This window comes from Aotus nancymaae, unplaced genomic scaffold (genome assembly GCF_030222135.1).
Source record: "Aotus nancymaae isolate 86718 unplaced genomic scaffold, 86718_ANA_hifiasm-v0.15.2.pri h1tg000002l, whole genome shotgun sequence".
NCBI classification, from domain to species: domain Eukaryota; kingdom Metazoa; phylum Chordata; class Mammalia; order Primates; family Aotidae; genus Aotus; species Aotus nancymaae.
In genome coordinates, this window is record NW_026988413.1 from 45,191,204 (window position 1) to 45,209,246 (window position 18,043).

The following is an 18,043-nucleotide window of genomic DNA, read 5'->3' on the forward strand; positions in this document are numbered from 1 at the left end:
TCTGCCTTTGCCAACCATTTATTTTTTTAAGCAGGTTAGTAAAGAGCAGGTGATAATAGACCCAAGCCAACATAAAATGTGGCCAAGTAAGCTAACACTTAAAGTAGACAGAAGGCAAAATCCCCGTAAGTCTTGGTCTCTCTCTTTTCCTCTTGCCCCAACTCTGTCTTTTCTCTGTCCCTTTTTTCTTCCCTTGCCTTTTAGTTCTTGGGTCTCACTGTTTTTAGTTGGTTTCCATTTGGGTCTGTCTTCTTTCTTTTCTAATCTTTATTTTCAATCCTATTCATCGAACTCCAAGAAAATAACATATGTAGGAAATTTAATTTTAACTGTGGTTTAGCAGATGAGACCATGGAAGGCTAGGAGGTAACTGTAGAATTAAAAATTAGAGTTTCAGCTTTTGAAGAGTGTTACCAACAGCACAGGCAGTCTTGTCAGAGAATTATCCTAGTTTTTCCTTTTGCTGGGAAATTTTGAGTTGAGCCAGATTTCCAGCAGGTAAACTACATCTTAATAGGAGTTCTCTATTCCTAGCTCAAAATAGGATTTTTAATTCAGAGGAAAATGTATTTTGTTTCTACTTGAGGAATTTGAGATATTTTGCTATTTTTGTAAAGTGAATAGACATTATTTTACATGGCTTCTGTTACAAAAAGAACAACTTTCTAGATGGGGGAGATGATTAACTTGCATATCAGGATTTGGCTAATTACTACTATCTGGAATTTTCCCAAAATATATTTAGAAGCTGCTTAATTACTATAGCATTTTAAAAAAACTTTTTCCTCCCTCCTAGTTTTTCCTACCATAGATAATTCTTTAAATTCTTGCAGGGAAGGTGTGTATCTTTGCATCCTCTGACGCTTCTAACATTTTAGTTTCTTAGTAAAAACTTATTGAACAAAAATAAATATCAATCTAGTCCAGTCTCTGGCCCTTGTTACCTGTTTGTTGTAGTTTGTTACCTGTTCATAGAATCATTTAGGATTTTTGCTTCTGGGTAATAGTGTCACTGTAATTCCCAGAGCATTAAAATTGTGTCTTAATTTAGATCTTTCATTAGCTCAGTCCCAAAATTTGTTCTGCATTGTACAGTGTAAACAGGGCAAAGATGAAAAATCCAGGCTTATTCTTTTTTTTTTTTTTTTTTTTTTTTTTTTTTGGTGAAATACTAGGTATCAAATGGACGGCACATTCGTTTGTTCATCATTCTCACAATAGCCAAATCGAATCTTAAATAAAGAGATCAATAGAGATGACTTTAAAAATCATGTTAACTAAAAAACATTTAGCAGTATGTTATTTTCTTCTATAGTTGTGGTCTTTGAATACATCATAATTTTCAATATTTTTCCTTCGTAGAAAATAAATACAGGCAATCTCTGTTGCCTTAAACAGTTTTACAAGTAAGTTTTATTACTTGATGGTGCCGAAATGCCAAGCTATTCTAGGCAAGTGAGCAGATAATGTCTGGGACTCTTTTTTTGGCAAAACAACTCACTATACTTTTAGGTTCATGAGAACCAAATATGACTTCAGCTGATTTTTTTTTGTTTTAAAATAGGTGTATCTATTGGTAGGACCTTATCTCTAATTCTTTTCTAGCTTTATGTTTTCTTACAGGAATATGTTGATTTATTGTGAGTCATTTTGCAGGGTTTTATCTACAAGTTATACCTAACTTGGAACAAGTAATAAAATTTGTTTGTTTGTGGATGCCTTGTACAATTTAAAACGGGTTAAGCAGTTATATAAGAAACAATGAATTATATTACCCATGTAATACAAAGTAGCTACCATGGCTAAACAGAGAGTCACACCAGTTCCTTCTTACTTTGATCTTATGGCGCCTGGAGTTAAAATAGGGCAGGAAATGCCAATGCTGGAGGGCCACCATGTCACTGGACAAAGTGAGAGCCTTTAGTTATTTTCTTTATGAGACTGTCATTCTTGTTTTGCCAGTGCTGAAGTGATGAAAGCAGAAGAAAACCTTCAGTTAAAGGGACCTTGTTTTTTTACCAGAAGAACAAAAATGTCAAGATTACTCTAGGCAATATGACATTATTCACAGTCACTAAATATTTTGAAAACAATGAATGGAATAACTTTTTATATTTTAGAGTAGGTTTATACAAAGGTGGGACCAGCACAAGGCTGGTTGTGGTGGTTCATGCCTGTAATCCCAGCCTTTTGGGAGGCCAAGAGGGGCAGATAGCTTTTTGCTTAGGAACTCAAGACCAACCTTGGCAACATCGGGAAACCCCATTTCTATGAAAAAATACAAAAATTAGCTGAGTGTGGTGGCCCATGCCTGTAATCCCAGCAACTCAGGAAGCTGAGACTGGAGGATTGCTTGAGCCCCAGAAGCAGAGGTTGCAGTGAGCTGAGATCACACCACTGTACTCCAGTCTGGGAAAGAATGTGAGGCCCTGTCTAAAAACAAAAAACCAAAACCAAAAGGTGTAGCGTATACATCTTTACTCCAACTGAATGAGATTCTTATAGTTTCTTAAATCATTCATATTGAAGTTCTCACAAAAATCCAACACTAGTTTATGTTCTTCTTTGGTAAAGCTGCTGAAGTACCACTTACTTTTAAGAAACAGACTGCTTCTGACTCTGCATTTACTATTCAGAGCATTGAATTAGTAATTTAATATTTTTATTCCTCAAATCAAATTATTTTTTTCCTTTCATTTGCTCTGCTTCTTGCCTTATCAACCTTGATTATAGTTGCCTTTTCTTATTTTTAGCAATGTGGTCTGAATGTCTGAAAGAGAAAAAATTGATCTTACTAAGTAGATAAAACAATATGGCAGTATTTTTACATAATGGAAAATTGTGAATTCTGGCTTAACATATTTTTTTTGCCATGATTCAGAAACGGTGAAATGAATCATCATCAGCTAAATAACACTGATTAAAATCCTTTCTTTCCAATGGAAAAGACTTCCAGTATGTTTATTATTATAAATTGAGTATAGAATGAGCTTTCTCATAAATAAAGCTTCCTTTATTTTGTTACACCAGTATAAATGCTATCAAAGAGCCGAGGTGGAGGAGGTTTACCACAGTTTCACCAAACCTTACTGTCACTAGAAAGTGAACCAACCCACCATATTTTTGCAGCATTTCAACATGACAATAACTATATATAGTTGACATCTAGATATATGCATTTCTGTTTGCTCGCAGTGAGATTCTTAATTCTCTGCTGTTATTATAATTGCTGATGCTAATAAGTTATGCTAAGACCTACCCTTGCTATCTGCTGAATGACATTTTTCTAAGAGGTTATGGTAGTGTATACGAGGAATTCTAAGGTTTATAGTAGGAGTTAGCAAGCTAACAACCTTTCAATCTGTTTAACATGGAGAACAAATCCCTGTCACTACCACCTATAAAAACTTGCTGGTGATGTTTGGTAAGTTACTTAAAGTTCTTTACCTGAATTTTCTTACCTATTACATAAAATATGGTTGCTGAAATAATCTTTCTGATAGAAGTTAAATGAGTTTATATGTCTGTTCATGCTTAGCGTTTCCTAAGTGCTGGTGATGATGATATCAGTGATGCTGTTAATCACATCGTTTGGCATCAAGTAGAATTACCCTTTTCTGTTTACAGTTGGCTCTGCTTCCATTTGAAAATAGTGCAGGAATTTGGTTAATACTACTCCAGCCACATAAAGAGATTAGAAATTAGCCTACCTGGAGGATTGCATCCAATTTCTGGTACTACATTTTAAGAGAGACTTTAATGACTTCAATCATATCCAGAGAAAAGTGACCTGCATTGCTTTAAGGACGTGGGTTTCTTCAGTATGGATGAAAGAAAACGTAGAGACAGGCTAGCATAATCAGTAACTTGCAGGGCTGCCCTATGGGATGTAGATTAGATTCACTCTTTCTTGTTTTCCAAAATAGAATTGGCAAAGATTAGAAAGGAACAAATATCTCAGGCTACCATGAGAGGGAAAAATCTATTTACTTCTAGGACTTTTAAAAAATGTCATAGGGTGGCATATAAGCAACTGGCCTATTTACTAGGTAATGGTAATGTCTGTCAGTCATATCATTGGGAGATGAGAGGGCTGGGTAGGGGGATAACAGGGTGAGAACTGAAGTCATCTTTTATTCTGAGATTAGAGGTCTTTGATGATACTTGAAAGTGTGAGCAGCTCTAGTCTGGATGAAGAGTAAAATAGTGAAGTCAAGAGATAATGTTATAAAGCTTCTCAAAGGCAGAATGACAGGCTTTTGTAAGAGCATATCTGGGGAACAGGAAGAGTGTGAGGCCCTCTTTTTTGTATGTTCTTGATTTTGTATAATAAGTATATGTTATTTCTGCAATAAAATATACTGTTATAATTATATAAAAATTATTTCATATTTTGAGATAGTATATTTTAAAAGAATAATGTGGCATCATCATGGTAAGATTGCAATTTCAAGTCAAGAACTTCAGAAGAGGTTTAATATGAAAATTCCTTTCTGAAGCCAGACTGTTTAAAGATCACAGGGTTGACTTTTCCCAATACAGTAAAAATCTTTATTGATAGGCCCATCACTTCTAAGAAAGACAGCCACAGCTGTTTAACAGTGCTGCTCACTTTGGAGGAATAGAAAGACTCAATGGGATTGCAGATTTGTTTGAAAATATTTTTATTCAGTTTCTCCTTCCTCATGACCAATAATTCATCAAGGTAGGTCGGCATCATTTTTCTGACATCACAGAGTAGATATGGATAATAAATCAAATCCCAGGAATAAAATGTATGAGAATGTCTTATATCTTAAAAATTACTTTTCAGATGTGTAATCAGTAGTGTTACAATATTTTCATAATTAATTTTAGTTTCAAAATCAGGGGCTAGTGGTCTCATAGATATTTCACTGTTTTATATCTTCTGGTTTCAGTAAAGCTAAAACTGGATTCATTTTTTCCCAGAATGAGATGATAATTTGTGCTGAGTTACTTACGTATCCTACCTGATATTCAGAGTATTCACACTGCAACAATTAGCCTGAGTAGTATAGCACAGTTTTGGAGTAGAATTCTCTTAGCAATAAAATAAAAATTACTCCATTATATTTGTTTAATAAACATTTTGTTTTACTGGCTACATGGCCTTTTTCCTCTTATCCATACCATAGTGAAATGGAACAGATATATCTACTGTGGTGAGGTGGAGTCCTCTCCACTAAATTAGGAGCTAACATCAGGATATTAAAAAGGTCTTTTCAGCATATACTCAGGTACCAGTATTGTAAATGTCACAGGAAGATAGATGTGCTTTTCTCCTATTTGTTTTTTGTTCAGAATTTTGTCCTTGGTTTCAGGCAAAAATCTCCAAAAAATTTTTCAAACTAAACATTATTGAAGAATTGAAAAATAGCTATTTTGATAATATATGTATCACAGTTCCCCAAAGCACTTTTGAGAAAATTTCATAGCAAAATTTTATGGTTTTTTTTTTTTCTTTTTTGAGATGGAGTTTTGAAAAATAGCTATTTTCATAATGTATGTATCACAGTTCCCCAGAACACTTTTGAGAAAATTTCATAGCAAAATTTTATGTTTTTTTTTTTTCTTCTTTTTTGAGATGGAGTTTTGCTTTTATTGCCCAGGCTAAAGTGCAATGGTGCCATCCCAGCTCACCACAACCTCTGCCTCCCAGTTCAAGTGATTCTCCTGCCTCAGCCTCCTGAGTTGTTGGGATTACAGGCATGTGCCACCAAGCCCAGCTAATTTTGTATTTTTAGTAGACACAGGGTTTCTCCATGTTGGTCAGACTGTTCTTTAACTCCCGACCTCAGGTTATCCACCCGCCTTGGCCCCCCAAAAATGCTGGGATTACAGGTATGAGCCACCATGCCCAGCCTATGTTTTTTATAATAGAAGAGATAAGTTAGCAGTATAAAAATGCATCTTCAAAATTGGGCTTTCAAAAATGCTATGACATAATGCACTTTTTACTCTAAAAATGCAAATTAGACTACCTTATATTAGATAATATTAATAAAACTTAGGAGAGCCCAATGATAAGAAACTATAGAAAATCTAGAATGGATATCTGATTTATGTGGATCAGTTCATCTACAAATAATCTTTCTTACTTTAAGTTGTTTTGAGTTCAACGTCCCAATTGGAAATGTAATAGAGAACATTTTTAAAACATTATCTGAAGAAAGTGGTATGAAATCTAGGTAGTGTGTCTGGTATTATACAACATATAGTCTAAAGAAATTAGCCACAGTAGTTTTTTGGTTTTCCTATATCTGTTTCTCTTTATATACTCATTAAACTCTGCATAACGTATTTGTGAAATTTCTGAAAAAGGAATAATTGATAGTGGAAGTAGAACTAGGTCAATCTTGAAATCAAAGACATCAACCATAATTTTACATTACATTTGGGCTTCTTTATACAAAATTATCCGGAATACTTAGGATCTCTTTCATTTATTTGTCCTTTGGGACAGCTCCACTGTCAGGTGGAGAACTGGGGTGACATTTTGACCCTCCACTAATTTCACGGAAGATGTATTCTTAAAATACCTGAAATTAGATATCCATTAAATACTGGACTATAAAAACTCTGAAGATAAAGGTTGTTTGTTTCTGAGAGTATGCTTGTGAGGCTTTGAGTATGTGTGATTTCAGATTAGGGAAGGTTTAAGAGGGTAGATATAGAGTGTACCTATGTCTTTTCTTTTTTATTTCCCATGTCTTCTCATATTCCTAACTCTGGAGGAAGCTTGGTGCTAGACTACATAGGGAGATAGAACTGAAATATGGCAAACACATCTTTGTACACTTATAAGTTAATTCTGGTCTTTTAAATTTGGCATAGTCATTTTTTTTTCTAGGATACTAGTTTCTAACATTGTTAGCACAAAATAAAGTTTGATTTTTACCCACCTCCTGATTTTTCTTCCTGAAGCCAGCTCCTGCTTTTGTCCTTCAGAACTTTTTCCCAGTTGCCTAGCACTCTGTAGTTATTAAAAATTTTTAGTCTATTGGTATCTTTATGCCATCCCTAATCTACTCTTAGCATTTCTCTGCCCTCTATTTGGCAGATTGTGTAAAGATTGTCTTAGTTGTGATTTAGAAGACTTTCTGGACTACCTTACAATACAGATAATGTTGTACCCTCCAAATATGTGTAATCTGTCCCTCTGCCTGACATACTTTTATTTCCCTGAATTGCATTTGCCACATTCATTTGTTGGTATTCACTTTTTAATTCTAAGTTTAAGGGTGTTAGGAGATTTGTCTATTGCAGTCAGTGTTGAATCTCTAGTAGCTAATATTTTGTCTGGTATACAGAAGATCCTCAATAAATGGTGTATGAATAAAGCATGGGACTCTCCTTGCTTCCCTGATTAGAAACCTTGCTATTATTAGACCTGATCCTTGGAAGGAACACTGGCGTATAGATGATTCATTAAAATGATAATAACAACTAAGCCGGGGGGTATATCATTTGGAATGAGAACATAGGCCAACATAGTGACATTAGTACTCATTGAATACTGAGGAGCTTCTTTATACATAAAAATATTTCTGCATGTCAATTTAATTCTATAGGATCTCATTAACCTAAGAAAGTCTTTTAAAGAACTGTCTTCTTTCTTCCACTCAGTATAGATGATCCGCTTCCTCTATGGGTATCTATAGCTTTTAATCACATGGATAAGTTTGATGGTGTCCAGTTTTTATTTAAAGTTGTGGCCTGCCCTTTTTATCAACATGCGATCCCTGTCATCTAAACTTTATTAAATAATTTTCTTCTCTTGAACTACATTATACAATTTATAAAGTAGAACTCCTAAGAACCCAAGATTTGCAATAGGTTACACATCAGTCAACAAATGTAAGCGTTATCAGCTCACAATGACTTCTGACTCTCTCAGCTGTCGGTGTTAATGTGGTGTTCTGGGTTTCCAGTGCCTATAGTGTCAGTACTCACAAGGATGGAAATGTTGAAGAGAAGTTTGTGTCTTCTCAACTTCCCTTTTTATGCAAGATGTACCTTCTAAGATTGAGTTATTGTGCATGATAATTGTAATCAGAGAGTTGGTAAGCGGGTTAAACATAATTGACCATTTTGTATTTTCCTCTAATGGGATTGAGAAAGAGAAGAGTGTAGATTGGGAATGTGAAGTAGATGCATGGAAATAATGGAAGAAAACCTTGTAAAAGTCCCTAGCCTTGCATCTACTCAGAACTTAGTGTATGTGCTTATTTTAAAGGTTTTATTTATAAGAATATGCTTAGGTTTTCCTTTCTTGCTAAACTAGTTTTCTTTGACTTTGGCAAATAGGTAGTAACTGCAATTTTACAAATAAGGACCCTTTATCCCCAATTTCTGATGCAAAACTGAGATAGGAATACTATAAAAGAACATACTAATGGGTATAGTTAGAAGATAATAGGAACAATTAATGAATCTAATATACTATTGATGGATTGTTCCCTCTCCAAAACTCACCTATTAGCTATTGTTGAAGGTTATGGTATGCTTATAAAGTTCCTGAGTGTTACTGTTTCTCTTGGTGTTGAGTCATTTGATTTTTTTTTGTGCTATATTATTATTTTTGTTACAATTAATATACATTCATATTAACTATAGGAATACATAGTTCTTATGTTATCTTGGGGAAAAATACTTAAATGCTTTCCTGAGACTGATACATAAAATAGGAATGTTAGTGCTGAACTCACAGAGATTTCATGAGGATCAAATAAATTGGGTTATAATTATGTAATGTATTATATATATTTATATGTAATATATTTTACATTTTATGTGTACAGAAAGAGATGTGCAGGCCTATCAGTATGCATGTTATATTGTAAGATGGCAGAGGTTTATTTTCCCATGCCCCTTCTTTAGATCTGAAGTGGATTTCCTAAGAGCACAGCAAATTGTTAATCTGGCACATATTCACAATTTAGTGACTGTTTCCTTCTTTTCTTCCTTTCCTTTTTCCTTCCTTCCTAATTTGTAATCTTTCTACTCAAGTAAATATGAATGCATATTTATCCAAATATAGGTTAATAATATATTTATTATCTTCTATGCATGTTTGTGTCAACAAAATATCTCAAACATTGCATTTTCACTTTAGGATCGAGCCCGGACAAGGGCACACATAATCCACTGGAAAGAAAACCAATTCCCTTTAGCTTCACACAGTTACTTTAGTTGTGGTTTATTTTTTTCACTGCAATCACTTAATTCCTATTGATTTTTATGGAAAAGATGTTGTTTGTAGAAATAAATGAATATTTTGTTTTCTACTGTTTAAATACATTTTCTATATGTCATATCCATGGTTAGAAGAAATTTTTTTACACTCAAGTGTTTGAATCAACTTGTTAGCATCATATAATTATATGAATTCATGCATTTTATATATAAATATTTTTTTAAATCCTGATAAAATAAGTGATTTAATATGGAAATTCTATACTAGAATTTCGTTTTATTGATTAATTTACTAGGAAAGAGGGATAGGAAGCTGAGAGCTTTACAATTACTTTGGAGACATGATTTCTTGTTTTTTATTGAATAGGTGAGTTTTCTCTGCAACCATTATTAAAGGGATTTTATTAGAGGGGTCTGACCTTAATCTCAGTTCTGACAATGAATTTCAATTTTATATAGTATTCTTTTGAAAGACTGTTTTGGTGTGTTTAGCTATATTGCTTTAATAATGATTCCTCTGTTGCTTTAAGAACTATTTCTGTCTTTACCAGCCTTGGGTCTAGTACCACAAAATGACAGGGTGCTTATTTTATTACACCCTGATTCTCTCAGTGTGAGGATTAGGAGGTTTAATTTATGTCCCAAGCTCTCTCCATTATTTGTTCCAGAGGCTGGTAAACATTACACAGGAGCATCACAATTGGATTTTGAATCAATAACTTCAGACACTGAACCATATATTTTAATGAGAAGCTGGATTATCCTTACAATGGTCACATAATACTATTAGTTTCTTGGCGATATAGTAGAGTTGGAAAAGATAAATATAAACACACAAAGTACTGTGAGGTCTCTAAATGTCGTTGTAACTCATCCTTCTAAAAGCCTTACTAAGGTCAACCACAGCTCTTTTTGCTATGCTTTGTTACTCTGGGCCACTTCAATAATTTTGAAATTATATATGATATGAGTTTTGAATTTATTACTTATTTGAACACTTCAGTTTGCTTGTAAGAAGTACTATTGACATATCTGTGAGGTATTTACACCCTTAGTTGGTATATGCTCTATGGCTTATTTCAAAGATGAGCTAGGAGCCTTCTGAGATGTATATCCAGTGAACTAGAATAGGTAAATTCAGATCTCTGTAGGCCTATTTTTAGTGTGAACTAAAAGGAATCTTGTTCTATTTCATATGATGTACTCTGACCTGAGAATACTAAATGTATACTACTCAATTCATGAGCCTTCTGTGTATACTGTAAATGATATATTTAGGCCAAATTTTGGAAATAATCTATATTCTGTAATATTTAAAATTTTTTTCTCTAAATAATTTTTCCTAGAATTGCATATATGCTTTATGACTGTTGACATTAACTCTGATTTTGCACTTTGCTCCTATGTAAAATATTTTTATTTTGCTTCAGAGGAATAACATAAAACTAGGCCGTGGTCACTCTTAACAAACAGTCTTTACTTGTCAAATGAACACATAAAAGCAGTCAGTATCGTGTGGAAACTGGAGTCAGTTCTTTCTTTTCCGCAAACTCCATGATACTGATTGCAGGCTTTTGTTTCTAGACATTGGCATTCCGCTACATTGATGTAGTTCTCCCAAGCAACGACCTAGTTAGCAATGCATTCGTAAGGGCAAAATGGTATTATAGAAGCGGAGCTGTAGTGAAAACATCAGGATCTGAAAGAGAAGATCATTGTAGTCTTTTCTGTTTAATTGATTGCAAAATATCCTTTTGGAATATTAATATAGTGAATATAATGGTGACAGCCATATTCTTCTCAAAAATTTTTACTTATTTGTTATAATGTCTTGGGAAATTTGAGGAAAAAGATTGGATTAAAGAAAATACAGCCACAATTTTGTTACTATTCATTACTCCCTATCTCTTGAAAAATCAGCATTGTAATGAAGCCCAAGATGGTGACATATACAGTTACACCCCTAATGGTGACATTATTGAGATTTTTTTTCACTCCTTAATACATGTATACCTTTAAACGTTTTAGTTGTTTTTTATTGTTTGCTGTATTAGTTTCTGACACATTTTGGATTTTTTCATCTAAAATGGCAATCTCTGAAATTTTAAGATTTCCCTTTATAGTTACTGGAACATCTTGTAAGAGTTATTGTGGATAGAGTAAGTTGGTTCACCTTCTTGTAAGACATATAGATGTTTTGTCAGCATTAGATAAACCTTTTAGAAATTCACCTCTCATTTTCTCTTTGAGTGTGAAACAGGGGTCATGTAACAGTTATCTATGTTTTACGCATAGAAATAATTTATGGTAAATAAATATGCCTTTTTTCTTTTTGAGACGGAGTCTTGCTCTGTTGCCAGGCTGGTGTGCAGTGGTGAGATCTTGGCTCACTGCAACCTCTGCCTCCAAGGTTCAAGCAATTCTCCTGCCTCAGCCTCCCAAGTAGCTGGGATTACAGGTGCGTGCCACCACGCCCACCTAATTTTTGTATTTTTAGTAGAATTAGGGTTTCACTATGTTAGCCAGGATGGTCTCAATCTCTTGACTTCATGATCCACTCACCTAGGCCTCCAGAAGTGCTGGGATTACAGGTGTGAGCCACCATGCCTGGCCTAAATTTGCCTCTTAACTTAGCTAGTCTAATGTTGGTATCAGGCTAGTTTCTATAAATATAGTGAATAAAATCAATATTACATTTGAAGCAAGCTCAAAATTGTGAGAAGTAAAACATTTTAGACCCAGAAAAAAGTCTTAAAATTTTTCTGAGCATTATCATTTTGTGAAATTATAAATGATTAAGGCTAGGATTTTGCTGAATAACAGTTAACGTGTATTTGTGAAAACACTGAAAAAGAAAATAAACTAGAATATAATCTAGTAGAACATAAGTTTTAGATTGTAGAAAATTTGTCCTACTTATTTCTCTTTTTCTAGTGACTAATAGCCATACAATAAATGTGTATTGAATATAAACAAAACATAATTAAATGAATAAACTAAGGAATTATTTTAAATTTATGCTTGTTTTTATGTAGTTTTACTTCAAAACTTTTTCATCTAATTAGAATAAAAACTTTAGCACCAAAATAAATATTAAATGACTAGTATGTATGTGTGATTAGTATTTATGTACCATAAATCTATTTTACTTGGAGAAACAGCGTATGACTGCCAACCTGTTGCTGCTTAGCTTTACTGACAATTACATACTTTATAAATTATACATTTTATTCAACACTGTTTTTATATATTTTTGTATTCAATTGGGTATGCTTATTGTTAGAAAATCTTAATTTTATTTTATAGTATAAATTATAAAATATGTAATTCTTCAAAATTTTTTTTGTGCGAAGATATTTTTCTCCATACAAGGTGAGCAGATTAGGTGTCATTCATACAGGCATAAGCTTGAGAGTTTTATTTGTTATAGGTAAAGTTCTGTATCACAACAAGAGCATCTATATGGTATCACAAAATTGTAAGTTATATGCTTCGAGTACTTTGACTAATGCTTAGTTTTATGTGAGGATTAAGAAGTAACATAGGGAGTATGATACACTATTCTCATTGAAGCAGATGTCATTTCTCTTTCACTGGAAGTTTATATTAAAATTTAAGCAAATAAGTAGGTTCATGATTTACCTTGAGGATCTGTATATTTTTGGTTGTAACAAAAATACTTCATTTTAGTGCTAACTACTAGATATCTATTCAGAATGCAGTTTTTCTAACAAATTTTAAAAGAAATATGTAGATTAAAATGAATTCTCAGTGCTATTATATGTTTGTGGTACTTCTTCAGGCTGACAGGTTTCAAAGAAACATACAAGGTACATGCTCAAGTTGTTGCTGACCTATACAATGCCTGCATCCTAATAGGTTGTATTTCAGCTTCTATGTTTTTGACAAATAGCTGAGCTCTAAAAAGCTCTGTCTGTGATGCTGAAATCTCACTTGATGTATGAGCATGTCTGACTGATAAATTCTAACGTCAGCCTCTGTGTGATAGTGATTCATCAGGTTGTAAAATTTGTGTTTGGGAAACACATTGAATTAACAAGTTTCATATTTTGGTTGTGTTAAAATTAACTCAATTTTTCCTTTTAAGAAGTTCATAGCAATTGCCTTCCACACTGTCAAAAACAGCTAGGATTTAACTGGAAACGGTCAATGGTATCACAAAAGAAATGTCTAATATTAACAAATAAATTGATATGGCTACAGTGCTGGAAACGTTTATAGGCCAGTGGCATGTTGATATTTTGCAGAAAGCTATTGTAGGAAAAGTTAAAAGTTGCTTATGAGCAGACACAGTAGCAATTAGCCTGAAAGCTTTGTAACTTTGAGAGAGAAACAATTTGCCTATAAAAACTGTGGTATTTTATTGTCTCAGAATGTTTGCTTTGTACAAAAATACCTCTATTTTTGCAGGACTGTGGGGTTTTGTTTGTAAAAATAACTGAAATCCTCAAAGATCTTAGTTTTGTTTTTTTAAGTGAAATCCTTATATTCCCTATATAAGATTTTTAAATAACTACTTGGCACTTCAATTCAATGATTTGTAATCTTATAAGCTGTGGGTTTCAGGTACCCTAAATATATTCTTAGAGGACTGGACTAAAGAATTAAATTCTCACATTTTTCTTTTACTTCAAAATCATTTCAGAAGCTTTTCCTTTAGTTAACTTCATTCCTCCTAAATTTGTTTCAAACTCTGGAAATATCTGAATTATGTCATTTTTATATTGGCATGAACTAAATAAAAGAAATTTCAGAAAGTTGAACATGTTAAACTTCTACTACCAATCCCATGTGTTTTATGGTGTAATTCTAAAATCTTAGTCTTGGACTGAAACATGTTGTTTCCTTGCCGTGTTTAAATATAGTAAATTACCTGGTGATTTGCTTGTTATTTCAGTGAAGCTCCTTAACCATTTTGAATCAGAGATAGATTTAAAAATTATAACTAGAGCATAAGTCATTCTGAAATTTGGCAATAGTTTCTGCAAAGCAAGCAGCCTAGACCAGGCGTGGTGGCTCATGCCTGTAATCCCATCACTTTAAGAGGCTGAGGGGGTTGGATCATCTGAGTTCAGGAGTTCAAGACCAGCCTGGCCAACATGGTGAAACCCTGTCTCCACTCAAAATACAAAAATTAGCCGGGAGCTGTGGCACATACCTGTAATCCTGGATACTTGGGCGGCTGAGGCAGGAGAATCACTTGAACCCCAGAGGCGGAGGCGGCAGTGAGCCAAGATTGTGCCACTACACTCCTGCCTGAGCAACAAGGGGAGACTCTGTCTCAAAACAAAAAAAACAAAAAAAGAGCAAGCAACCTATAACTAAGCTACTACTAATTATTAATACAAGACTTTATGTTGCTCAGATACTGAATTTATATTATCTGAACCTAAAAATTTAATCTACTCCAAAAGCTACTTGTTAAAAAAAAAGAAAATCTTTAAGTGAATACATAATTTTCTAGAGTTTCTGTCAATAGTTAAAGGGTTAAAAACAAATTATGATTGCCATTTCATACTGATTAAGTGCTTTCTGAAATGCATCTTTGGGGCATTATAAAAATGTAGTCCCACCACCCAAGAAAAATGTCTTAACTCTTGCATTCCAAATTTCATTATAGAAAAACACCTTTTAAAAACTTTGTCATTTAAATGATATCTGATCAGATGATATTTCCCAGAAATTATTCTTTATTTAGAAACAAAACAAGACAAAAGCAATTGATTTTAATCCAAAATGTATTTTTCCTTATAAAAGAATCCACATACTCACTGTGTCTACTCTACAGAATTTGTCCATTTTATTACACCACGTGTCAATTCAAGTTTATGTGGTCACTGCAAAAACTCGTGGCTAATATGTGTAATACAACACAGGAGGAGGTATTGCTCAGTTCGACTACTCTTATATACTTAAAAAAAATACAGAAATGTTTTTGTCCACTTTAACTGTAGTCCAGACATAAAAGTTACATGAAAGTTTTAGAAAATGGAGTTATTTTATTTGGTTGCCACAGTACCCCTTGAAGCCAGTTACTTAAAATGCTGAAGTTGTACATATTTCCATTGGTCAAGAGCAGCATTGGTGAAGCTTAAACTTCCCTCTCGAAAGTAATTTTTCTCTACTTTTTTTTTTTCTTTTTTTTTTTTTTTTAGCACAACTGCAATCTTTAGCTTTTGTTTGTTTTTAGGACATATTTGTTGGTAAACCTATAACGGTTGCTTTTACTTTCAATGATGTAGTTTTTTCTTTTCCTGCTTCCCAGAGATTTATCAGAGGAGGATAAAGCTCACTGAATGCAAAGGTTGGTTTCTGTAAGTAATTCCTCACATAGGTCTGTCCACCATCATAGTTAATTTCTTGAGAGAGGCAGCTGATAAGACATATCACACCAATAATCCCCAGAAGGCCTCCAAGACAGGCCATAAGTGTTGTGGTATTACTCTTTTCATTCTCTTTTTGATCATGGTCCAGACCTTTGGTGGTGACATTTACACACTTTTTTCTGTTCTTCTGATAGATGGTGGGAATATCAATACAAATTCTATACTCAGTTGATGGGTTCAGATGAGTAAGATTATATACCTTGACATCAGATGGTATTCGAGCACTTTGGGCAGCATGAGAATTTTCAGTCTTGACAAAGGCTGTCCATTTAACACTAGATTTGAGAATTTTAGAACTTGCTTTCCAAGACACCAAAACTGAATTGGCCTGAATATCTCTTATTTTAATATTCAAAGAGCCATTGTTATCCTGTGGAAAAGATCCATCCACTTTGATCATAACAGACTTCAAGTCAGCGCCAACTAGGTTAGTTGCTATACAAGTATATAAACCCCCTTCTTTGGGAGTTATGCCATTTATATCTAGCGTTCCTTCAGAGTGGACATAGAACTTGTCTGTCAGGGTATTAGGTAGGAGTTTTTGACCAGAAGGTGTTATCCAGTAGATTTCAGGCTGTGGTTCTGCCGTAGCTCTACAGTGTAAAGAAAAACAGCTCCCAGCTTCTACATTTAGATTAGAAGGAAAGCTCTCAGGAGCTATAAGAGGGAGACAGATTTCCATCATGTCCCTGAAATGTACTTGCCGAACATTCTGACCTTGGAATTCAGGTGGGTCCACACAAAACAGAGAATCTGGCTCCATAAATCGAATGTTGGTTTTGTTCATATTGATCCAACGGATGACGCAGTCACACCTGATGGGGTTACTGTGTATGCTAATTTCCTTGAGGTTTGGCAGAGACTCAATGGTACCATGGTACAGGGCACTGAGGGCATTGCTGTTCAGCATGAGCGATTCCAGCTTGGGGAGTCTGAAAAATGCGTTGGGGTGAATGTAAGACAATCTGGGGTTGTTAGTAGCTTCTATTTTTCTTAAATCTGGCAGGTTATCCACAGCAAGACTATCGATAGAAATCAGCTCAGGCATATTATTTATCCCCAACTCTTTTAAGTGCAGCATATTGCTAAAATCACCCCTTCGTATTCTATTAATAGGATTTTTATTTAGATCCAAAAATTTGAGATTTACAACTTTTTGAAGAGCAACATGGGGTACTTTAATAAGCCTGTTGTCATAAAAAGAGATGCTTTCTAAGTTTTCAAGTCCAACCAAGGCATTATCTGGTATTTCTGTGAGGTTTATACCAGCTATAACCAGGCTGCGAAGATTGATAAGAGGCTTAAAGTTCATGTCTTTGATTCTGATGATTGGATTTTCCCCAATCATCAGAATCTCTAGATTTGGAAGAGCATCAAACCACTTACTGTTGATCATCTGCAATCTATTTGAATTGAGATGAAGTCGAAGAAGATTATGTAGGCCAATAAAAGCTCCAGGTGAAATTGTAGAAAGCAAGTTGTGATTAATATAGAGTTCTTGTAAGTTGTTCAGTTCAGACAGACATTTTTCAGGCAGCTCAGTAAGTTTGTTTTCCTCTAGGTACACAGAAAGGAGCTGAGGCATCTTTTTTACATTAATATTGGTGACTGAAGATAAATTGTTTTGAGATAAATCCAGGCCAGTGAGGTTTACTGGAAAGTCTGTGGAGTATTCAATTTTTGCAATATTGTTAGTCTGCAGGAGCAGAATCTGTGTGTTAGCAGGCAATCTGGCTGGGAAAGTTAAAAGACCTAAATCATTACAATCCACTGTAGATGCTTCCATATAAATGGATCTGGGTGTAAACCAAGGCCTGATTTCACATGTACATAACTGTGGACAATCCACTTTTTTATCTACAGCTTGTACTAGTGTAGTGATAGCTAGGCCAAGTAGCACATGAATTTGGAGTGGCATGTCCTTCATCTTAGCTTTCTTCTTCAGAAATTTAATGGGCCCTTAAGGATTCCACATTCAGTGCTGGTAATTTCAACAGGAGCTGATTGATAAGGAAGATACTTGTATTTGTCAAATGATGAATGCCATAGAACCACAAAGGTTTTCTTCATTGAAGTAAGTGCCAGTGCCACAATTGCATTGTCCAAAAATGTCATGCATATTGGAGAAAAGAAAGTAACTATTTCCTCAATGATATAATGTTGATGTACTTTTTGAAGATGGAGTATGTATAGATGGTCACAGGAGATTGAGTAATTCATTTATTTAGAAGTATAATATTCAAATCCCATGCTTGTTCAGTACTTGCAGGAATAGCAGCATGATGCTAAATGTAATAAAATGAAAGATGAAAGAAAAAAGAGAGAAAAAATAATCAGTACAAATGAAAAATACCATAATTAATATCCATTAACTAATTATAATTATTTCATGTATAAATTATAGTCTTAGAGTTTATGGG

At 34.0% G+C, this 18,043-nt stretch overlaps 2 protein-coding genes across 5 annotated transcripts in view; one reads left to right on the top strand and one right to left on the bottom strand.

The window, feature by feature from the left end:
• Nucleotides 1-18,043, top strand: part of IMMP2L (inner mitochondrial membrane peptidase subunit 2) — an 895,580-nt gene that overhangs the window by 433,229 nt on the left and 444,308 nt on the right. The window lies entirely within an intron of this gene.
• LRRN3 (leucine rich repeat neuronal 3) overlaps nucleotides 14,910-18,043 on the bottom strand; it is a 33,440-nt gene continuing 30,306 nt past the window's right edge. Inside the window, exon 2 of the mRNA XM_012457016.2 lies at nucleotides 14,910-17,908. Coding sequence (XP_012312439.2) covers nucleotides 15,424-17,550 — 2,127 coding nt within the window. The 5' untranslated portion in view covers nucleotides 17,551-17,908 and the 3' untranslated portion in view covers nucleotides 14,910-15,423. The remainder of the gene's footprint in view (nucleotides 17,909-18,043) is intronic.